The following is a 24,527-nucleotide window of genomic DNA, read 5'->3' on the forward strand; positions in this document are numbered from 1 at the left end:
CACCCAGGCGCTCTGTAAGTATTTAATATATACATGTCATTGATAAAACTATAAGGAAAAGCAGGAACATTATAAGGCAAAGAAATTTCCACAGTAGGTGAGCTATTTTTTGTTCTGGGGGGAAATTTTTTTAGGATCTGATGAGACTTTATTTCAGCAATTGACAAGAGAATTTGATTATTTCCTTGAGAGACATTTTCAAATGATGATTGACACCATGATACCAGGGCACATCAGGTTTAGGAATTTCATACAAATATACTCTAAAGAAAATTTAGTATCACTTCTTATTTCACAATGCTTCCCATGAAATTTAACATATACGAAAAGTCACACGGTGGTAAAACACTTGGCTCTTTTAATAGCAAAGACTCAGTTTTTTAAGTAATCAAAGATCTGATAAAAACACAGAATCTTTGTTCCATAGGCAGCTTACATTAAAGATAAAGAAAAGCCTTTGTTTACACTTTCTTTTTTTATTTTTTTTCAGTGTTCCAAGATTCATTGTTTATGCACCACACTCGGTGCTCCATGCAATATATGCCCTCCTTAGTACCCACCACCAGACTCACTCATCCCCCGGCCCCCATCGTCTCCAAAATCCTATTTGTTTCTCATAGTCCACAGTATCTCATGCTTCATCTCCCGCTCTGGTTTACCCCAATTCACTTTTCCTTTCCTTCTCCTAATGTCCTCCACATTATTCCTTATGCTCCACAAGCAAGTGAAACCATATGATAACTGACTTTCTCTGCTTGACTTATTTCACTCAGCATACTCTCCAGCCCCATTCATGTTGATATAAAAGTTGGTTGTTCATCCTTTCTGATGGCTGCATAATATTCATTGTATACATAGGAGTCTAACTCTTGATTTCAGCTCAGATCATGATCTCAGGGTCATGGGATCAAGCCCTGCATCGGGCTCCATGCTCTGTAGGGAGTATGCTTCCCTCTCTCTCTTTCTCCCTCTCCCTCTGGCTTTCCCCCTGCTCAAACACTGTCTCTAAAAATAAACAAATAAATGTTATAAAAAAAAAACAACAACTGAAGTGCCCATCTATAGGATAACGCATAAATTATAGTCTATTCATATTAGGGAACACTACACAGTAGTGAAAATAAACATTCCAGGGCCATGCACGGCAACATGAATGACTCTCCTAACAAAATACTGAATGAAAAGAACAAGTTGAAAAAGAAGATATGTGAGAATAATTTTTTTTAATATGGGAGTTAAAAACATGAAAACCACTACATAGTACATAAGAAAACACATATGTAGCAAAAGTACAAAAGAAGTAATGGAACAATAAATATCAATTCAGTATAGTAGCTACATCTGGGAGTACTGGAGAGGACACAATTGGGAAGAGATGCTTGGGGGCTTCAGCTGAAGGGATAGTTTTCACTCTTTCAGCTAGATGGCAATATACATGTTCATTATATTATTTTGTACTTTTTTATGTCTGAAGTATTTTATAATAATTTAAAACTAACCAAAAAAAAAAAGGAGTTGTTCACCAGGTCAAATGCTACTTAGGGGTTAGTAACATCAGGACAGAGAAGTAATGCTGGGATTTAAAAATGAGAGGTCAAGAGTAACTTTGTTAGAACCATTTCAGTAGATTATTAGGGGTTAAAATGTCACTCAGAGTGGGTTGGGGAGACAATGGGAGATATGAAAAAGTAGAAAGAACCAATATAGGCAACTATTCAGAAGAGTTCTATGACAGGCAGCAGAGAGATAGGGTTGAGAGTTAGAAGGGGGAAATAGTCAATGGAAGATTGGTCGTAAAGATGGGTTTGACTTGGGCTCATCTGCATGACCAAAGAACAGATGGTGCAGACACTAAAGCATGTCCCTGAAAAAGCAGAAGGTCAGGTACACATTACTGCAGGAAGAGTCAACTTTAGAGAGTATCAAGTGTTTTATTTCCAAGGCAGTATTCACAGTTTTCAAGCCAATATTACATCTATAACATACAATAATAATGGCAACTAACAATTTTTGAGCACTTATATGACAGGCAGTGTTCTAAATAAATACTCATGATATCTCTTTTATGTAGGTGTTATTATCCCCAATTTACATATGAGGAAACTAAACTCGGATAGTTAAAAACTTGCCCAAGAGTTTTCAGCTAGCTTAGCAACAGGTGCCTGGATTAGTGTGTCCCCATCTGCCCTCATTAAACAATACAGAATAGTAAGAAAAACAAATAAAATACAGAGAAGCCATGCCCTCCACAGAACCAGAAGCCACAGAAGGCCCAGACTTCAAAATAACCCTAAGTAAAAAAGGGAAAAACATTAAATCCCAGTGCGTAATCGCTCATTCTCACAAAAATAAAACAATATGAAGGAAAATTTTAAAGGGTCAGAGAGGAAGCAATGGAAATGGGAAACAGATAAAGAAGAAATACTTTATGTCAAACCAGAGTCCCTAAAGACAAAAACAAAACAAGAAAACAGAGCTAATATTTGAAACTGTAATCCAAGAAAACTGTCCAAAGGTAAGTAAAGACCTGAATCCACATACTGAAAAGGCACACCAAGTATCTGGGAAAATTAATCTAAAACAATCAGATCTAAAGTATATCTTTTAAAAGGTATGACATTTCAAGCTCTCCAGGCAAAAGATCAAATAACTTACAAATGTGTAAGAATTAGAATGTCATCCATAGTATGTAAAACAAGGCAGTAGTTGAGAAGTATTTTTTCTTAAACTTAACAAAAGTGTGAACTAAGGCTTAATGCACAGGCAACTATCCCTGTATTAAGAGTCAAGACTATAGAAAAGCATTTTAAAAATACATAGCCCTAGGAATTCAATACTCCTAAGTCCTGCTTTTGGAGCTTTGTTCAACCAAGAAATGACTGGGAAAACTTCAGCGAAAAGGCTGATGGTGAGTATTTTCATGGATATAATTGTAGATCAAAGACTAAATTAAAGGTAGAGATGAGGGTGAAAGATTAATGTTCAAATATTACACGTTATGACACAATGGAAATAATGCAACAAAAAAGAGACAGAAAAAGGGGTGCCTGGGTGGCTCAGTGGGTTAAGCCTCTTGCCTTTGGCTCAGGTCATGATCTCAGGGTCCTGGGATCAAGCCCCGCATCAGGCTCTCTGCTTAGTAGTTGGCCTTCCTTCCCCTCCCCCTCTGCCTGCTTCTCTGCCTCTTGTGATCTCTCTCTGTCAAATAAATAAAAGAGAGAGAGAGAGACAGACAGAAAAAGGAAGAAGAAGGTAGAATAAGTTCATTGATTCTGCAATACACAATTTAGCTGGGATATCATTAAAAACTGACAAACCCAGATAATAACACATTAAATAACTGAACAGGGTAGTAAAATCATTTGAAAATGTGTAAAGGGATCCCCGGGTGGCTCAGTCGTTAACTATCTGACACTGAGATCACGACATGAGATTGAACCCCTCATCAGACTCTGCACTGAACATAGAGCCTGCTTAAGATTCTCTCTCCCTCTACTCCTCCCACTCCCACTCACTCACTCTCTCTCTCTTTCAAAAAATAAAAGTAGGGGAGCCTGGGTGGCTCAGCGGGTTAAAGCCTCTGCTCCATAATCCACGGTGATTGAATGAATGAATGAGTTAAGAAAGCAGGAATTTCTTCTTTAAAATAAAATTCCAACCAATACATGTAAAAAAAATAATTAAAACAGAAAACCACCATTTGGCAAACACCATAGTAATAATCGCTATAGGGAAGAATCATCAACAAATGCTAAAATTAATGAATGAAAACACTGTAAGAAATAAAATATTCAGAGTCTCAAAGTATCTCACCACATGATACTTATTAAACACAAGAAGAAAAACAGTAACTTTACAAAGAAGAAGCCTGGCAGAATACCATCTTAAACAGTGACCAAAGTAATAGTACCAGTGATACAAAATATTTACATCTTTCCTAATATGATGCACTGGGAAAGACACAACATCACTTCTGTGATATTCTTGCCCCCAAAGCCACATAACCTGAATGCAATCATGAGAAAACATCAATCAAACTCAAACTGGGATATTCTACAAAACAATTCTTCAAAAACTGCAAGACTGTAAAAAGCAAAGAAAAACTAAACCTGTCTAAATTAAAGGAGATAAAACAACCACATGCAAAATTTCATCCTGGATCAGACCCTGAAACCAGAAAAAAGGACACCATCAGATAATTGGTGAAATGTAGTCTGTAGATTAGATATTATTGTTATCAGAGTTAATTTTCTGATTTGTATAATTGTAGGACAGTTATGTAAATATTAACATTTGGGGAATCTGGATGACGTACATGCAGGAATTTTTTGGACTACTTTTGGAACTGGTTTGTAAGTTAAATGTTATTCAAACAGAAAAGTTAATAAAATAAAATAAAATTTGCCCAAAGCCATGAGTAAGTGGCAGAGCTGGGGACAATCTCATTCCAGAGCCCATACTACCATGCTCCACTGCACCCTCAGAAAACTCAACAGTATTAAACACTATCTCAGATACCAGGAACTGTTCTAAATATCTTATACACACTAAGGTGCAGTATCATTAGTATCATCAACAAATTCCTCTTCATGAGACACAGAGAAGTTAGGAAATATTTCTTCCAGTGATACACATCTAGTAAGTTACAAGACTACAATTTGAAGACTAGTCTGACCCCAAAGTCCATGATTTCATGTTCTTAACTCATAGCCTATAAAAACAGATGCTAGTAAAGGGACAATAAGAAATCAAAAGGCCCTTGGGTGCCTAGGTGGCTCGGTTGGTTAAGCAACTGCCTTCAGCTCAGGTCATGACCCCGGAGTCCTGAGATCGAGTTCCATATCAGGCTCCCAGCTCCACAGGGAGTCTGCTTCTCCCTCTGCCCTTCTCCCTTTTCATGCTCTCTCTCAAATAAATAAATCAAATCTTTAAAAAAAAAAAAGAAATCAAAAGGCCCTTAAAAATTAAGGACATAAATGTCAAAATTATTAAAATTCAATACAGGTGGGGCGCCTGGGTGGCTCAGTGGGTTAAGCCACTGCCTTCGGCTCAGGTCATGATCTCAGGGTCCTGGGATCGGGTCCCGCATCGGGCTTTCTGCTCAGCAGGGAGCCTGCTTCCTCCTCTCTCTCTCTCTCTGCCTGCCTCTCTGCCTACTTGTGATCTCTCTCTGTCAAATAAATAAATAAATAAACTCTTTACAAAAAAAAAAAAAAAAAAAAGAATTCAAGAATACCTCTTATGGTATAAAAGAAGGAATAAAGTAAAGATAAAAGAAAGGAGAGATAAGCAATATAAAGAATCAATCCAGCTAATCCAGGCTAGTGCTAATAGAATGACCAGGAAAAGAGATAGAGAAGAATATTATCAAGGAAACAATATCAAAGAAAATTCCCCAGAGCTCAAGAGAAACAGTAATATGTAAACGGAAAAGAACTTCTAGTGCTGACCAAGACAAAAAAAAAAAAAAAAGATGCACAACTAAACACATCCATCATTGTAAAATTTCAGATATCAAGGATCAAAAGGAGAGCCTAAGAGCTTCCAGGAGGAAAAAAGCCCAAAATTAAAGTAGGTCACCCACAAAAGAATAACAATCAGAGTAAGATTTCTCCTCAGAAATACTAGATTAGGGGTGCCTGGGTGGCTCAGTGGTTTAAGCCTCTACCTTCGGCTCAGGTCATGATCTCAGGGTCCTGGGATCGAGCCCCATATCGGGCTCTCTGCTCAGCAGGGAGCTTTCTTCCCCCACCTCCTCTGTCTGCCTCTCTGCCTGCTTGTGATCTCTGTCTATCAAATAAATAATTAAATAAAATCTTAAAAAAAAAAAAGAAATACTAGATTAAAAATAAATAAATAAAAACAAAGAAACAAAAAACCAAACACACCCATGTACACACAATTAAGTACAGCCTTTAACATTCTTAGGAAAAGTAACTTTCAACCAGAAAATGAATGGTTACCTATGAAGCCATAATACACACATTTTTAGACACACAAGAGCTCAGAAAAAAATTTATGTCTTATTACCCTCTCACTTTATTTTAAAGACAGAGATCTATTATAATATATATTTATATTTATTCTTTCTTCCTTCAAATAATGTGAAGATGTACTCCAACAAAATAAGATTGAAAAATAGAAAGCATGCATATTTAGAAAATTGTAGCCCAAGCCAGAGGGCAATGAAGAAAAATCCAAATTTGACAGCTGTGTAGCAAGCCCAGGGAGCAATCAGTTGCATATGGAACAGGAAGATGGGGGGCGGATCTAGGATAAAGCAGGAATTCCACAATGGAAAGTATGAGAGTTTGGAGAGGGAAATGGGGTTATGATAAAGATACATTATGGGAGAGTAAGAAGGAAAAAGAAGAAAAGCAAATGAAAACTCTAGGATACACAATAAACTACACAATGAAGTCAAGATCCAGTTATAAAACAACTAGTCCAAATTAGAACAGGAAATCAGTGGGTTTAATGAAGATTAATGAAAAGGACTGTAAGCAATTAAAAGAATGATTAAGAAGTTAGTAGTTTTTTACAAATGCATAAGGTTCTTCTCCCTGTTTTTAAAGTTTCAGAAACTCAAGAAAAATAAAAGGTTATTTCTTTCTTTTTTTTTTAAAGATTTTATTTATTTATTTGACAGAGAGAGATCACAAGTAGGCAGAGAGGCAGACAGAGAGAGAGAGGAGGAAGCAGGCCTCCCACCGAGCAGAGAGCCCGATGCGGGACTCGATCCCAGGACCCTGAGATCATGACCTGAGCCGAAGGCAGCGGCTCAACCCACTGAGCCACCCAGGCGTCCCAAAGGTTATTTCTAAGTTACAACCCACAAGTGTCACAAACTAAAAAGGACATGATTTTGAGTAACTGGTGGCACTCAAGAAAGGGTCATCCATTTGAACATTCCTCTTGAGTAGCATTGGATCATGACTTTGGAAACAAAGAGAAGAAAACAGCTCTTCAAAGAATAATATTTCCCTAGTTATAGCAATGCAAATGCTGAATGTCAATTTCCAACAATTAGAATCAACCTACAAATAGAGCATTGTAAACCTAATTTATTATTGAATAACAAAAACTCGATCAACCTTAACAGTGTCAAAGTAAAACTATAGTCAAGGCAAGATGAGAAGTGGAAGAGAGAATGGAGAAGAAAAGGTGGGGATGGAGGCGAAAGGGAGCACAGGTGATTACTGCTTTTCATTATATGCCCTTTGTTCCCCAGACGTTGTTTTGAGTTAAAATTTCATTCAATGTTTTGAGGAACTGCTACCAGTGGCAAATGTTACAAAAGGTCAAGTGAGGAAAAGCTAGATTTGCCTGGTCACAAGTGACCATGAAGAGGACCCTTTCTTTCAGTAGAATATCGGAATGAAACCAGAATGCAGGGGTGGGCTGGGGAACAGATGGGACATGAAGACCAGGAAAGGACAATTATACCTGTGAGAACTCTAAGGAGAGGAGAAAAGTTGCCAACCAGAGGGATTAAAAGCAAAGAAAAGGCTGTTGTTGCTATTTTTATTTACAAAGAAAAACTTGAGTAGGTTTTTAATTTGATCGAGGTAAAGAAGTGATGACAGGTGATGAAAACCAGAACTAGGGTGAGGAATCACCCTGTCAGAAGAAGAGATATGTACTCTTTGGAAGAAGAAATGAGGTAACGGTACTGGGATGGGAAGGCAGAGAGCTGGTGAGACACAACTTTCAGCAGTATCAAGGAAAACTTCTGTCCCCTAATGAAGTGCCATTTGACTATTCCCAGTCCATTGCAAGTTCATTTGGAAAACAACCAGGTGGGAGAATTTTGAAAACATAAAATTAGCTGAGATTAGAGTTGCTAATCATGCCATCCAAACCTGAGTGACCAATGTTAAAATATAAATGCTAAAGTCAGTATTCTAAATTTTGGGATAACATCAACTGCATTCTCATAACTCTAGAACTACTTTTTTTTAACCTGCATTCTGTCTCACTTGCAAATTAATCTAATTAACATGGCACATTACTATTCGGCTGCTAAATATTAAAAACAGAAACCTAAATTTATGACAAACTTTAGAAATGTACTTTGAGTATCTGAGTAGTTATTTTTCAAATGGACATGCAAATTAGCAGATACATGGGTTGACATTATTTTACACTGTGGACGCCCTAGCAAAATTTATCCATTTTTCTGTTTGTTTTATTTCTGTTAACCTTCCACCCAAAGTAGTTCTACCTCTGGGCATGTATGGTGCTAACACAGTGTTGTGTTACTCCGTGCCAGGCTTGCCCTAAGTAACTGAAAGCATGCAGACAGATTTTTAATAAAATGAAGGCGTGTTTTTTTTTTTTCTTTCAAAGCTTTTATTTTAAGATATAACTAAATCCATAAATTTGAGAATGTAAAAATATGCAATATCATTAAAAATAAAACAACAATGCAGGGTATTCTGAAGCAGACTGACTGGGTGACAAGTCCTGGGAATAGAACTAAATCTGTGGTGATCACAGCTTCATTGCTAAGGCAGCCCCAACTCAGGAACAGTGAAATGTCAGAGTGAGCTTAAAGGAAGTGTTTATCAAGCAGCTTCCATTGTATGTCCTGGATTTCTGGAATATGATACAGTTACACTCTAGTGTAACACCACTCACACTAGAGTGAAGGTTGGTTACAACACATGGGCAATTTGAAACTTTGCGATTTCAACAATGGCACCAACTGACTCAACTGTTTGGAGAAATGTAATCACAGTGATTTATTACTTTACACAAGTGTGTATCCAGCTTATAAACAGTCTACCACCCACCCCTTTTATCTCACACATAACTGAAATAGTGAATTTGCAGTCTTGGTATCATTCTATATTTAAAATGATAAAGCAGGTTTTCAGAAACAAAACTTTCCATCATCTCATCTACCACTCTGTTGTATTAGTCTACTTAGAATCATTGCCGGGGCGCCTGGGTGGCTCAGTGGGTTAAGCCGCTGCCTTCGGCTCGGGTCATGGTCTCGGGGTCCTGGGATCGAGTCCCGCATCGGGCTCTCTGCTCAGCAGGGAGCCTGCTTCCCTCTCTCTCTTTCTCTGCCTGCCTCTCCGTCTACTTGTGATTTCTCTCTGTCAAATAAATAAATAAAATCTTAAAAAAAAAAAAAAAAAAAGAATCATTGCCAATCTACCTAATCCTGGTTCTTGGTAAGCCTTACTCGCTGGTCCTACCCTTCTCTTCAGTAGACTTTTTAAATCACTGCCTATTTCTGTACCATGTACGGAGACTCTGATGCATCTTTCAGGTAGATATTTCTGTTTCCCCTCTATAGTGGTTTTCCCCACCTCTAAGTAACGTTCATGCTCTAATTATTTATTATTCTGATCTACTCTTTGATCCACACAGTGTCATCTTGACCACATCTTTCTTGCTGAAATCTAGATTTTACTTCTAAAGTTAACTTTTTTTTATACTATCCTAATGAAATTGCTCCATATTTTCATATACTAACTCCTTTGGCCTATTTCTCTATGAAGAAAAAAACAAGAACAGGGGTGCCTGGGTGGCTCAATGGTTTAAGCCTCTGTCTTTGACTCAGGTCATGACCTCAGGGTCCTGGGATCAAGCCCCACATCGGGCTCTCCACTCAGTGGAAGCCTGCTTCCCCCTCTCTCTCTGCCTGCCTCTCTGCCTTCTTCTGATTTCTCTCTGTCAAATAAATTAGTAAAATCTTAAAACAAAAACAAAATCAAAAACCTTCCCTCTTTAAGAATAACACTGACTTCATTCAAATCTTTGCTTCTAAGCTCTTAGAAATAAACTCTTGGGAAAAAAAAAAAACTGAAACTTTTAATTTTCCATCAGGTTCTACTTTCTTAATACCAACTATCTTCTTCTTTATCTTCACCCTAGCTTTTGGCTGCTTACATTATCCACTATGACAGGCTGCCCTTCTCCTCCAACTTTTCCACTTAAAAATCTGATTACTGAGACACACACACACACACACACACACACACGAAAACACGGAATCAAAGGGAAAAAAAAACACAAATGCAGATCCTGTTTCTTATCTAGTTTAAGCTTTATAATCCAATGACCCTGCTCAAACTGAATCCTCTCTGTGCATAACCAGAAGCATCCATCACCGTCTATGGAGACACAAAGTGATATTAGGAGGAAAAAAAGGCAGGAGATACAGATATAACCCATACACATACATTAAAATTACATACTGCCCAAGAGTTTTACCTCATACAAGTAAACAACTCTTCTTTAAAGGGCACAAAGGTGGGTTTTCTCTCAAGTTAATGACTTACAAGGGGCTTTATACAGCTAAAAACCAAAACTTTAGATCTCAAGCTTGATTTTTTTCAAAGCGAGTCTTGGGCTATAACACTGAATATGTCACTGGAACAAATGAAGAGGAAAGCTAGCACTGTGTCTTGGGTTTGAGAAGAAGCATCCTAATAGAACTCCCCTCAAATGGCAAAATAGGCAAAGGAAGACCCATATCAAACCGCTATGGTTTGGAGAGTGATACACAGAGGGAATGAGAGTGAGGTTGAAGGAGGGGGGAAATGTAAAAATAAAACCAGAAGATGCCTTTATGCACCACTGACGACAAATGCCAGGATCTGAGATATAATTAACTCAATGCGTTACACCTGAGGGCAAAACAAACCCAAACAAAGGCAACTCCAGGGAAGCGACACATTATGTTTTCCCCTCAATCCTAGAGAAAACAATACACCCTCAAAATATTTCTGAGGTATAATCACAAAGTGACACAATCATCAGTCTCTAGCATCCAAACAAAACAGAAAAAGATTTTCACCTAGAGTAAATAACAACTTTACATTACAGACAGCGCCTGGCGATAGAAGAAATACCTGTCTCAGTCATCTCTCTACCATATGTCTTATGATTGTGGCTATTCATGCAGAGAATAAAGAGTCAAATCCGTGCTGACCCAGAAGACATCCTTTCATTCAGTGGCATTTGGCCTCAATTGCTTCTCGGGTCTCCTTTCTCCAAAAAAAGGAAATTATATAATTGTATACGGATAGCAATCTAGAATAAAAAGAAATACGGCACTCTCTCTTTCTAGACAAAGGTTAGCTTTCTCTTTGTTCGTAGGTAATAACCTCTTTAAAATTGTCCTTTCCAATAGATACCCTACATGGAGGTGAGAGCTTTAAATCTCAGAACTGATCATCAGTTCAGAGTATGTGTCCTATGAAGGGTAAGGTTCAATATTCCAATGTCATTTTATTCCAGCCACAGAAAAATACCTGTGTTTTCTTTAGCAGTGACAGGTTATGTAAGAAGAGTCAGAGGTCAAAGAGAAAAAGAATAACATTCATAGATTACCTCGAACCGATGTAATCTGTATTGGCTGGAAGACAATATTCATTAGGCTAATTCTCCTAAACAGTCTGAATTGAGTTTGGTACATCATGTCTCAAAAACTATTCACCTTTGGATCACAGGTTTGTACCTGTACAAGCATAGATGATACACATTTGCATGCAATGACTAGCAAGATATCAAAAGCCACACAGTTAGGTTGACGTCTCATTCTGTGAAAAGTGATGTGTTCTTTCAATGTGGGGAATATTATGCTTGTAATCAAACAAGCTAATGTCTAGTCGTTCACTAAGCCATTGTGATTATTCCAGGCACAACTGGTCATATCTGGAGAAAAGACTCTGAAATGGGCAAAGCCCATCTCACCAAATGCCTGGCCTTCTATTCCCCCCTTACCTGATAATGAGCCTGGGCTTGCTGCGCAGAGTTCAAGGTGACATTGCAGAGTTTGCAGTACAGGGGCTTACATAGCTCCTCCAGGGCAGAGTCTTGCTCCCCTCCCTTCGGTAACTCTACTTCCCCGGCCAGAGGCAAGGAAGCCTCCTGCCCAAAAGGCTTCTGTGGCGGAAGCTGCAAAGTTCCTGCAGACCGGGCGGCCACTGACATAGGAGGAGAGGATGAGGGCCGCTTAGGCAGAGGAAGGCCGGCGTGTTGCAAGAGGATCATTGGGTAGGAAAGTCTTGGGCATAATCCGATGGGCGATGAGAACTCAAATCTTCAAATCTTTATCAACAGCAAAAAAAAAAGAAAAAAAAAAAGCCCACTTAACAATGTGACCTCAGCAATACATGTAAATGACCACACCATTTGACCCCTTCCTCCACTTCTCCAAACCACCTTTGGGATTTCTTTTTGCTTCATCTAGCAGACTTCCCTTATCTGTTAATCCACACTGACACTATGCTCTTCCATGGAGAACAGCCTTATAGATTTCACTTTATTTTGCTTGGCCCAGCTCCAACTGCGGTCCCTCTGGCCCACGGACATTAATAGCATTGCATCCATGGCTAATTAAATCTAAAAGTCACACGGCTGAAATGGACATCAAAGGTCACCTAGTCCAGACCCCTTCCCTCAGGCACACTGACACTTAACTACTCTCGATGATTACTATGCACAGACAAAAACACCAGTGGCAAAGAACCTCAGCAAATGTCTCCTTTTCATCCAAACTGGTCTTTCCATCTAGAGGAATCAAAAACAGCAAAATAAAGACTTCCAAGTCTCAGAACCCTTAAAACACTTCTAGAGCTAGCTAAAATATCAAGGAACTCAGTTACTGTGTAAAAAAATAAGTAAATAAAAGAATTCCTTCCCATCAACCAGTAATATTTAAAGAGGTAAGCCAATGAATGATTCTTCATAGCAGAGGCCGCAGGCAGCCTCAGATGTGCTCTGTTTGGAACAAATAATGTTGTGTTTTGCTTTCACTTTTTAAATTGAATTAGTCATCAACATTTTAAAATCAAGAGATTCATGGCTTCTCCTGATAAAAGGATGATCTGGCAACATCTGACACATGGTCCTACATGGACAATTAGTTAGGATGGAGAGGCACTATCCCCAGTAGCCAGGTCTGTCTTCTCTAGGCCATCTCCTTCCCGCTTAGTGTACTATATTTGTGTTACTTAACTGCTCCCTGTAGGCCGTTGAGCTTAGGACCCCACCTCAGATGGTCTTAAACTATATTCATGAATCCCCTGTAAAATCAGAATATCTTCTCTCCCTCTAGCCATAAATTACCTGCATAAAACAATGTATCAAGTAAATGTCCTCTGAGGTAATGGTTCACACTGTCAGAAGCCACCATTTAATTCTAGTTCCTCAGTCTTTCAGCAATTTCCTTTTCCCTTTTTATTAAGTAACTGATTATTCTGTTTTGCTCAGAAAAGATCCAATATGTTCCAATACCTCTTTGATTTTATACATAATTTCTCCTGCCTCCCACCCAGATGGTGCTTTCTAGCCCTGAGTATCTCAAAATGAACCACAGTACATGTTCTGAGTTTCCATGATTCTAATTAACTCAAATTAAAATCCCAATTCCAAAATACACAATTCCTTCCACTCTCTCAATACTATTAAAACCTCTTTCCTTGGTGAATAAAATATGGCTATTTTAAATGGCTGAAATTTTCCATCTGCAAGAGAAATGTGTATATTTTCTGACAATAATACATTTACTAAAATTAACCAAAATTTTAAAAAGTTAAAAGTCTCTTTTACCACATTTAATAAGTATACACATGGAAATTGCAATCAAGTAACAACTTTTATACTAAATTCAGGGTCCGGGAGCAGCGGAGTTATCAGTGCAATGGGAAAATAATGTAGTTAAAGACAAAGTACAAAAATTTGTCATAATATTCAACAGTACTTCTCATTCATAATACTTAAAAGAACAATATTTTTTATTCTTAATCAGAAGTATGCTGTCCATATCTCTGGGAACATAAAGAAAAGCAATACAGATTTAGGACCTTTAAAAAGATTCTCTGTAATCATATTATTCCTCTCAATTAAATCACGCAAAGTCAGGCATGGACATTTTAAAAAGGAAAACTAAGGAAACAAAAACCATGGATTCAAAAAGTTAACTACCTAATTATAATAATTCACAATATTAAAAGACTACACAAACCACCTGTACAGAGATATACTGATATCAAACTGCCACAGACAAGCTGCCAGTTCAGAACGGAAAATGGAGGAGAGTGTTGAAATATCGGGATAAAGGAAATCAACAATATAAACAAAATCAAATACTACCGATTGCCTAGACATGTCTGGACTTGTTTTATGAAAGCTCACTCCCACTTGAGGAAATTCCAGCACGCATCTCCCCCAATGTTGCCTACAGGTTTCCATCAAAACAAAGGACAGTCTCAAAGTCCAGAGGTACAAGAGACCCCCTCCAGAAGTGATAAAATCCCCTGCATTCCTAAAAAAAAAAAAAAAAACTCTTGCCAAGTACAGACATACCTATTATCACATTTCACCTTTACAATTTTTTAAAAATAGCTAGATATTCCAAAATTATTTCCTGTAATAGTCAACAATCGAAATGATAATATAACTCCCAAAAAGGCTCTGTGCATGACAACTACATCTGTCCACTATGCTAGCAAACAAAAACTGGCATAAATCTAAAAGAAATAAAACTAAGCCTTTATTGAAAGTATGGATGGTGGAATAGATACTCAAAGCAAAGGCGACTCAGATCCGTTCAACTACTGCAGTAGATGGAGAGAAACTAACTCGATGGCTGATGTAAATAAAATATTCCTCAGATCTTAAAAACCATTCAATGTGATGCTTGAAGTGACATAAATGAAGGCTTTATGGTGGTTAAGGTCCTGGTCTGTAAGGGGTTTTGAGGAGATAATAAAGTCAAAGCTTCATAGTGTACCCTGTTTAAAGAAAACGGATGGTCATAGCATAGTTTTCACGAATGGACTGGGGCCTACTCTTCACATACGGTATTAAAGACAACCACTTTCTCATTTGGAGACATCTACAGAGGAAAGACAACAGTGTAAAGGAACAGGTTATTGACACCTCAGCAAACTAGGGAAGTCTCTACACTAACTGGGAATTCTGGAAACAAGGCGAAAACGGTGAGCATTATTCAGAGGTCATCAGAACGCATGGGGAAGGAATGAGAGAGAAAAATAAGAAAAATAATCAGTGGAAGCAAGGTATGTCCTGTAAGGAAGACTGAAAAGAACGCAGGGACCTGGGGAAGAAAAGGCCTTGGTGAACTGGCGAATGTTTTCCAGTCTCAGCTGCGACGGTCCCTATCCAGGGGAATCGTTTACACACTGGAGTCTAAGCTGCAGACACTTCAGCATCGCCCACATAGACCTTACATTCCTAATATGTGCCTGCATCCACACAAGCGCGCGCGCACACACACACAGGCACACACGCACCTCCATCCCGTAAGGATGCCATCACGGAAGATGGAATCCCCCGTCTCCCACCGGGCGGGGGGACGCGAGGGCCAAGGCAGCAGCACCGCTAGACGATCCGAATGGTACACGTGAAAAGCTCAAAAACAAACAGATAAATAAAAGCAGCGCAAGCCTGTCACGTGGAGAGCAGGTGGAAAGCCCGCACCCGATAGGAACCGCTAGACGCCTTCGATCCCGGGCTTGTCCTAAATGCCCCGAGACTCGCGATCGCCCTCCCTTACCGGAACCCTCCGGCCGCGCCAGGAGTCTGGGCGCCGCGTCCACCCAGGGCGCCCGCCGCCGTCTGCCCCGCGCTCTCGGCTCGGCCTGACTCAACTCTGTCTCCCTCCGCGCAACTTTCCCGGCTGGCCCCGGCCAAGCCCCCGCCACGGCTGAAGGCTGACTGTCAAAAGTCAGTCCAGCCGGACCCACAGGGAAACAGCTGCAGGAAGTGACTGCGGAACGGGGAGGCGGCGAAGGAGGAGACTGAAGGCGCCGGCCCGGCGTCACCACTGCGCATGTGCCAGACAGGGCCGGCCCGGCGGCGGCGGCGGCGGCGGCGGGGGCGGCAGAAGCAGAGGCAGAGGCAGCAGCAATAGTGGCGGCGGCGGAGACCGCACGGCTGCTCCAGCACCCCTCACAGGCCGAGTTCACAGGCCGAGTGCGCGCCGGATAGGTGCGGGCACCGCGAGCACAGGGACGCTGGGGCGGGGATGGGAAAGAAGCACGAGGCAGAAGGTGGGTGCACCACCCAGCGAACAGGTCCTAAGAGCTAGCTGTTTATCGCGTACACCCTGGAAAGTTGATCCAGAGTAGACGCTTAGAGCTTTTGCAACTTTTCATCTCCTGTCATTGAGATCCAAACCTTTTTCACTCCAGCCGCGCCCTCAGTCCGCTGGTTGCCACCTAAGGTCCTGCCAGATTGTCCAGGATCCTTTAAAGTGCTGTGACAGAACCTTTAAACGGCACCTCTCCCCAAGATGAAGAAGAGAGTGACTAGCGATTAAGTGGTCTCCAATCACACAAGAGTGCGTGTGTGTGCGCGCGCGCGCGTGCACACACACACAACACACAAACACACACACTCCTGCACTACAGTGCAGCAAGAGATAGAGAAGACTTTTCTCCTGACCCCTAGATCGTTATCTGCAAGACAGAAAAGACCAGAAAGAGATTGGCTGGTGCTAGAATGTCGCACTTCTCCTAGTCAACCTCGACACCTGTGGGGTTGACATTAAGATATGAACTGAGGAATTTCCAGCTCTAAACCTCTATTAATTTGTCAACTATTCCATAGGAAGATTTGCTGCGGGGGTGGTGGCAAAATATACATAAATTTACTATTTCACCATTTTAGGTGTACAGTTCAGTGCCATTAAGTATATTCACATGGCCCATGTGCTTGTTTTTTAATCATTAATTAAAATGTCAAGGAGATCTACGTACAGAAATGTGCCGGAGCAGTAGGCAACTACTGCAGGAAATTACGTTTGTTTCTTTGATGGAAAACAGGCCATCCAGGACCACCACCAACAAACCAGAGTGACTGTTTTCCAGAAATGACTTCATAAATACAATGATTGTTTAGCAATCATACACACACAACTAGTGTACACAGGCCATTTGGGGAGAGTAATCGATCACACCTAGGTAGAAAACAGAATTTTTCTGAATTGATTCTCTCAACTGTTTATGTGTATATAATTTGTGTGTCAAAACCTTAAAGGGACATATTGCTTTTATAATAATAAATGCTGCTGAAATTCACTTTCTAGCCCTTTTCTTGCATGGTCTTTAGCCACATCACAGTCTATACTCTTTAGCTAGGACTGCAGCTGGATCTCTGCTAGCCTTTCCAACCTGTCCATCCTATCAGTCTCCTAATAATGAACAAAACAGAGTCACTCATATTTACTTGCTTACTCATGGACAGGTCCCATCCATGGCACTCACTTTCCTGCCTTTGTAACTTACCTCTTATCTGCATCTCAAATGCCAAGTGCTTTTTCTCCCCATCCCTGTATTTCTAAATCCTACCTACCCTTTAAGCCCTCGTCTTCAATGCACTGCATAGCACTTCTCTGCACACGTTGATGACACACTTAATATTTATTGCTCAGTATTAAGTTACTTAAATCACTATTCTACCCTACAAATTCCTTAAGCACAGAAAGGATACATATCTTGGGAATTTTCAAATTGTATATTTCATTTTTTAATTCAGTTCTGTATGTCAGGTTAAAAATCTGACATTTTAGTTGTCAGATTAGGTACCTCACCCTCCAGCTCTGTACACAGACATATATTTCCATGTACTCTACCCTTGGTATTATACTCTTCCCAAACAGCTAGGGCATTTCCTTCCCTGCCACAGGGAGAAAGAAGAAGCAAGTCTCAGATATTTGTTGAACAGTTATTTGAAGCTCATGGTGTGGCAATAGTCTTATAAATCAAAGGTTTGGGTTTAGAATAGCTCTTTAGGAGCTGAAAGAAAAAAAGAAATTAGACCACAATGTATAAATCAGCTTCACTGTAAAAGCAAACAACTCCTAAATCCCAATGGCTAATTGCCACAAAGGTTTATTTCTTGCCTGTATAATAACAGGCTGTGGATCAGCTCCCTAGGTCTTCTTGTTCCAGGCCCCAGGCTGAAGAAGCAGTCCCTGTATGGGACTTGGCAATTCTTATGACATGTGGGAAAAACCTGAGAGACGGCAGAAACCCATGAGGTCTCTTAAAGCTGCTGCTTCAGCATGTCATGACATGTCTACTCAAATCGTGTTGGCCAAAATTTTTCATATAGTCAAACTCCAAGTCAATGGAGAAGAAGTCTACAGCTTCCATAAGTAAATCACATATCAAGGAGCATGGGTTCTAATCTTACAGACCAGTGGTGGGTGGTGATTAATTATAAACAATAATGCAAACTGCCACAAGCACAGGGGAGCCATTTTCCTCATCCTAGAGGTTTTGGTATCATCAAGAAGGGATTTATACCTCCCACTCATAGTCAAGATTAGCTTAGAAGAAACTATGGAGTTAGAAATAACAGAACCCCCAGATATATTTCTCAGATTGGAAGACAAAGGAGATCTGAGTTCTATTGCTAGGGCAGAAATCTGAAAAACAACCAAGGTCCTCGTGTTTCTCTTTTATAAGCCAACAGAGAGCAGCGTGTTAGCATGAAGTATTTGGGTATGGAGAGCCAGAGAAATGCCCCAAGACATGTTCTGTAGTATCTATGGCATTAAAGACCATTCAAAGGGGCTAAGAGAGAACTATAAAGGATGGAATGGCTTAGAGGTCAAAACAAAGAAGGACAGAGCTAAGTCCATAGATCAGTGATCCAAAATCAATAGAAAGGTGGACATCAGTTTCTGAGGTAAAGCCAAGGGTGTTTGCATCTGAGAACTAGGTATCTACCCTTGCCACCTGCCTCCACAGCCCACCCCAAAGAATTTAGTGGCTACCCTGAGAAGAACAAGTGTGAGTCAGATCATTATAAAGAGATTACATTCTAACCAGAAATGATTTGGGGTCAGGAGAGATTTTCGGGTAACAGAAGTACATGTGGAATTGGCCAAATTAAGCTTTCTTGCCTTAGGAAGAATTAGATTTTGACATTGTGGCTAATTTCAATTGTTTTTTTTTCTTAAAGATTTTATTTATTTATTTGTCAGAGAGAGAGGGAGAGAGAGCGAGCACAGGCAGACAGAGGCAGAGGGAGAAGCAGGCTCCCCGCCGAGCAAGGAGCCTGATGTGGGACTCGATCCCAGGACGCTGAGAGGGTGTGTGTGTCTGTGTGTGTGTGTATATATAGACATATATATAATATATATAACATATTATTTAAATATATATTTACATGTTATATTTACATATATATATTTTTAAAAAATTCTTAAAAGGGAGCAAGCCTATATTGGTTATCTTTGCTTAACAAATTAACCAATTTAGCAATTTAAAATAGCATTAATTATATCACATGGTGTGATTATTAATTTTATGTGTCGACTTGGCTGGATCATGAGATGTCTGTCTATCTGGTTAAAACATTATTGGTTAAGCATCTGCCTTGGATGGGATGGAGCCCCTTGTTGTGCTTTCTGCTCAGCAGGGAGTCTGCTTTTCCCTTTCCCTCTGCTTAATGCTTAACATCTTTGTGTTCTCTCTCTGTGTGTCAAATAAATAAATAAAATCTTAAAAAACAAAACAAAACATTATTTGAGGGTATCTTCAGGGTGTTTCTGGAAGATATTATCATTCGAGTCAGTAGACTGAGTAAAGTGAATTGCCCCAACCCCCGAAATGTGGGTGGGCATTATCTAATCTTTTGAGGACTGAATATAACAAAAAGACCGGGAAAGAAGAATTTGCTTTCTCTCTTCCTGACTGCTTGAGCTGAGTATCAGTCTTCTCTTGCCCTTGGTGCTCCTGGTTCTATAGAGATTTCTTCCTCCTGGAGGGAAATGTTAATCTGCAGGTTAAAGACTTTAAAAATATCCCTCTCCCCCACTGCCTTTTCTCATCCCTGTTTTGCTGTGTGATTTAATCTTGAAGAAATCAGGTCATTTTTCTTATGTCTGGATTTTGTTGAATGCATCCCATAATTTTTAAATTACATTATGAGATGAGCGATGAGAGATGTTTCTCTGTCCTCTGTTATGCCCTGCCTGTTTGGGACTCAATCTAGAGGTTTGATCAGGAGCTGAAGGATGGGTGGGTTAAGATACCTTTTCAACTTCAGGCTTTACCGCTCATTCTTTTCTTTTCTTAATGTTATGTTCACCAGGCTCCTGGTTTACTTTCTGAGATCTCCTGGCTCCTTCCTCTCTTCAATCCTGGATCGTCTCTTTCCTCTTTCTCTAATCTGTACTCTTTGCATTTTCTCAGCACTTTCTCTTCAGTTTGGGAATGGAGTTAGGGTTAGTTAGCTCTGAGAGCTAATGGGCCTCAAAGTGCTCCATTCCCTTCAGAACTCAAAGGTACCCATTCCATGCATCTGCTCCTGGACTGGGCGGGGCTCCTTTCAGTTTCAGCTGCTGTCCTCAGATTGGCTCACTGAGCTTTCCATTGAGTCCCTGTTGGCTAATTTGGTATTCTCAGTCTTACCCATGTCTCTGTTTCTCTTGCTGAAACCACACACTGTAGCTCTTGGTGGTTTGTCCTATCATCACTTGTATTTGGGGCTGTGCAGATACTTTCTGGTAGTCATTGTCTACAGAGTTTTGGGTTTGCTATTTGTCTGGTTTTTTAATCAGGGGAATTTAGGGAGGTTAAAAATTCATGTCGGGGTTATCACCATTTTTCTACTATTTCTTCACACTTAATCTTTAAGTAAAAAATATTAAGATGGGGGGGTAGAGTGTTGGGTGAGCCTGGTGGTGGGTATTAAGGAGGGCACATATTGCATGGAGCACTGGGTGTGGTGCATAAACAATGAATCTTGGAACACTGGGAAAAAAATAAAAAAAAATGTTAAAATGCTATTAAAATGCCTGAGAGATTATTTTGCTTGATTTTTGTTGTACTTCTTTGATTAGAAAGGAAGGATTGTGTTGAAAAGCAGTAGTTAGTGTGAGACACAAATAATTTTGGAGACTTTCTCTATGATTTAAAGAATAAAGGTGATCTGGAAGATATAATGTGTCATGGCCTGGGCATGATAGTATAGGATGCAGTTTCAAATAATGATGGCAGGCCCTGTACTGGTGGCTTTATGATTCTTACAACAACTCCAGTGAGGTAGGTATTCATTTATCCATTTTATAGTGAGGAAAATGATTCTAAAACCATGGGTTCTAGTTCAAGGTTGTTCAACCTAGATCTCTTGGACCCCAAAGAGGTTTCCATTCAATCAGAGCTCCTCAAACTCTAAATATGCACACAAGTCACATGAAGATCTTGTTCAAATGCAGATAAGTTTCTGTAGATCTGAGATAAGGACTGAGATTCTACATTTCCAACAAGTTCCCAGGTGATGCCAACACAAGTAGCAAAGCATATTGCACAGAATTTAAGACAATCTGACTCATTGGAAGGAGCACAGGCTTTGGAATTTGATCATCTAAATTCAAATTCTAATGCAGTTACTTAGCAGCCTTCTAGCCTAGCATAGATTCTTTCTGAACCTCAGATCGTTAGTACGAAATATGGAGGAAAATAAGACCTGCTTCACAGTACTGTCAGGATAAAAAGATAATGTATGTCCAGCATGTGACACATAACAGAGGTTTCTCCTTGATTTGCCTCTTCTTGGGAACTTAGAATACTGCTGTAAAATTTATAGCTGTTCAATATGTGAACTTCTTGGTGGCAATGACAGAAAACAACTAAAGGTGATTTGGGCAGAAGGAATAGAAGGATATTGGGGATTTCCTTGTAGTCCAACTATGAGAAAGGCAGCTGGACTCCTGGAACCAAGGACTCAGATGCTGCTGGGAATCTCTCTCAAGGATCTATTTGTCTCCCAGTGCAAATTTGATTCACACTGTTACATGGCAGTCTTGTTTCTCACCGGTAGGAGACTTGGATGTCAATAGTTCCCAAACATTACAGCTTAAGGTTTCCACCATCAGAGAAGACTGAATCTAGGCTCTATCTTTCTGGCCCAAATTTTAAAACCCTTGAAACAGAATTTTCTTGTCCACGCTTTAATCCAGCATCACTGGTCTGAAGGTCAGGGACTCGAGAAAAGGGTATTGCTAGTGAAGTACTAGCTACTTCATTGAGTCAATTGGTGATGACTACAGTGAAAAACCTTAGTGCCAAAGGAAAGAATTGGAAGAAACCTCAGTGCTTGTCCTAGTTGTGACCCTAGTTTTCTAAGTGATTGTGGGTGAATCACTTGATTCATCATCTTCCTTATTTGCATAATAAGTGCTTTGGATTAGAGATCTGAGCTCATATCCAAATATGAAATTTTATGAGTCTATACATATATGTGATAAAAATGTATAATTCCTTCCAGCTTAACTGTTAACTTTTTTGGGGAAAAAAATCTCTCAAATGGTACCATCTCCCATTAGTATTTTCCAAGCAACTGAAGAATGGCAGGCACACCTGATGAGGTCCCGGTGCTCCATTCCAGGGCTAACGTTCTTTAATATTGGTCAGTGTGGCCCACAAGTCACTTTTGAAAGGAGAATACACTCAAAGTTGACAGAACTATTTGTGGTTTGTTATCACCTGTCTCTGGCCTATACTGTCAAATCTGTTTTTATTTTTGAGCAGGACAACCCCACCCTCCCTTTGCTTTACAATCACCACAGGTAGTAAAAATATATCCATGGTTGAAGGTTTAGCTGAGAAGGTATGCGTAGAAAAGACCCTCCTGACTAAATTCCAAAAAGGTTGTTATTACTTTACAAGATTCTGTCACCTCATTCATGTATTCATTCAACAACTATCAATCAAAGTCTGCTACGTTTCAGTTTTCCAGGTGCTGGGGATACAGCAGAGAAGGCAAACAAGATCCCAGAGTTCCTGGTACTTATTTCCTAATTAAGAAGATAAATAATAAATGTAAAATAAAGACATGGATAAAATAATATCAAAGGGCCATAGTGCTATGAAGAAAATTTGTCTTTAAAAAAATTGACTAGTGGGGTGCCTGGATGGCTCAGTCGTTAAGCATCTGCCTTCGGCTCAGGTCATGATCCTGGGGTCCTGGGATTGAACCCTGTATCAGGCTCTCCACTCAATGAGGAGCCTGCCACTCCCTCTCCTACTCCCCCTGCTTGTATTCCCTCTCTCTGTGTGTGTCTCTCTCTGTGTCAAATAAATGAAAATCTTAAAAAAAAAAAAAGTGACAGAGAATGCATAACAGAAGAGACCTGAGAGAAGGATCAGTAGGGAAGGTATTTCTAAGAAGGTAATACTTGTACAGAAACCTGAATAAGCAGAAGAAGTCTTTCACCCCAAGATTTAAAAGAAAAACATTAGATGTTCCTGAGGCAGGAATTAGTATTGTGTGGTGGAGAAAAAGAAAAAAGTTCAATATGAGTTAAAAGGGAAGTGATGGAAGATGATGTTGGAAAAAGAAGAAAGACCAGATCATGGAAGCCAGCAAAAGAATTTGAGTTTTATGCTAAGTGCAATAAGAGAATTATGCTAAATGCAAATTCTTTTGAACAGAGAGTAACACGATATGATTCTTACTTTTATGATCACTTTATGAACTGCATGAAAAATGGCTTGGGGGTGCCTGGTTGGCTCAGTTGGCAGAGCATGTGACTCTTGACCTTAATAGCATGAGTTCGAGCCCCACATAGAGATCACTTTAAAAATTAAAAAAAAAAAAAAAAAAGGTCTGCCACATTGGATTGATTCCAAATATCTATTACCTTAACTTTAGAAAACCAATTATGTAATTAAGCATGTTAGCAGACTAAAGGAGGAAATCTGTGATCCTTTCAATTAGACGCAGGAAAAGCATTTGATTAAAAATGCAAGATCTGTTAATGATTTTAAAAAATAACACACTCTGTCTGGCACGTAAGAAGCTGGGAAGTCATCACTTCACCCTAACAACAAGTTAAAAACTGATAAACTGAAAAATCAACAACTTTCCTTAGAGTTGAAGATAAATGAGGTCAAGGGTAAATCGCTGTCCCTATAATTAGAGAGGCCAACAAGAGAATATAGAGAATCACAGCTTAGTGGAGAAAAAAACCCATAATCAGAAACCTCCTTGGGAGCTAGTGGCTGGAGGAAAAACCGAACTGTAATTGACAAATTACTGGAAGTTCACTGCGGACCATTCTGAGAGTTAAAAACTTCAGTACATAGTTAATGGGTGGGGGGAGGGTCACACTTTTGTTAGTTTTAGTTCCTGGAGTTCTACCGGGTTCTCAAAGTGAGTATCAGAGAAAAATCCTCTTGCACTTCTAGCAGCCGGGAGGTAGAAGGAACTATTTTTGAAATATGCAAGAGCTAGGGCACCTGGGCGGCTCAGTGGGTTAAAGCCTCTGCCTTTGGCTCAGGTCATGATCCTGGGGTCCTGGGATCGAGCCCTGTGTCGAGCTCTCTGCTCAGCAGGGAGCCTGCTTCCCCCTCTCTCTCTCTGCCTTCCTCTCTGTCTACTTGTGATCTCTGTCTGTCAAATAAATAAATAAAATCTTTAAAAAAAAAAAAAAAAAGAAAAGAAAAGAAATATGCAAGAGCATTCTGTTCTTGATAAGATCTGCACTCAGGAGATACTATTTAACCAGACATAAACTGTGAGGG

At 39.8% G+C, this 24,527-nt stretch overlaps 1 protein-coding gene across 3 annotated transcripts in view; it reads right to left on the minus strand.

Moving 5' to 3' along the window:
* ZMAT3 (zinc finger matrin-type 3) overlaps positions 1-15,757 on the minus strand; it is a 33,089-nt gene extending 17,332 nt beyond the window's left edge. For 2 of the 3 annotated variants that reach the window (XM_044251822.1, XM_044251820.1), the window contains exons 1-2: positions 15,542-15,757; positions 11,743-12,069 (exon numbers count right to left, since the gene is read on the minus strand). In XM_044251822.1, coding sequence (XP_044107757.1) covers positions 11,743-12,012 — 270 coding nt within the window. In that variant the 5' untranslated portion in view covers positions 12,013-12,069; positions 15,542-15,757. The other variant, XM_044251821.1, reaches the window with a different exon arrangement.
* Positions 15,758-24,527: the final 8,770 nt, after the last annotated feature.

Source organism: Neovison vison, chromosome 6 (genome assembly GCF_020171115.1).
Source record: "Neovison vison isolate M4711 chromosome 6, ASM_NN_V1, whole genome shotgun sequence".
Classification (NCBI taxonomy): domain Eukaryota; kingdom Metazoa; phylum Chordata; class Mammalia; order Carnivora; family Mustelidae; genus Neogale; species Neogale vison.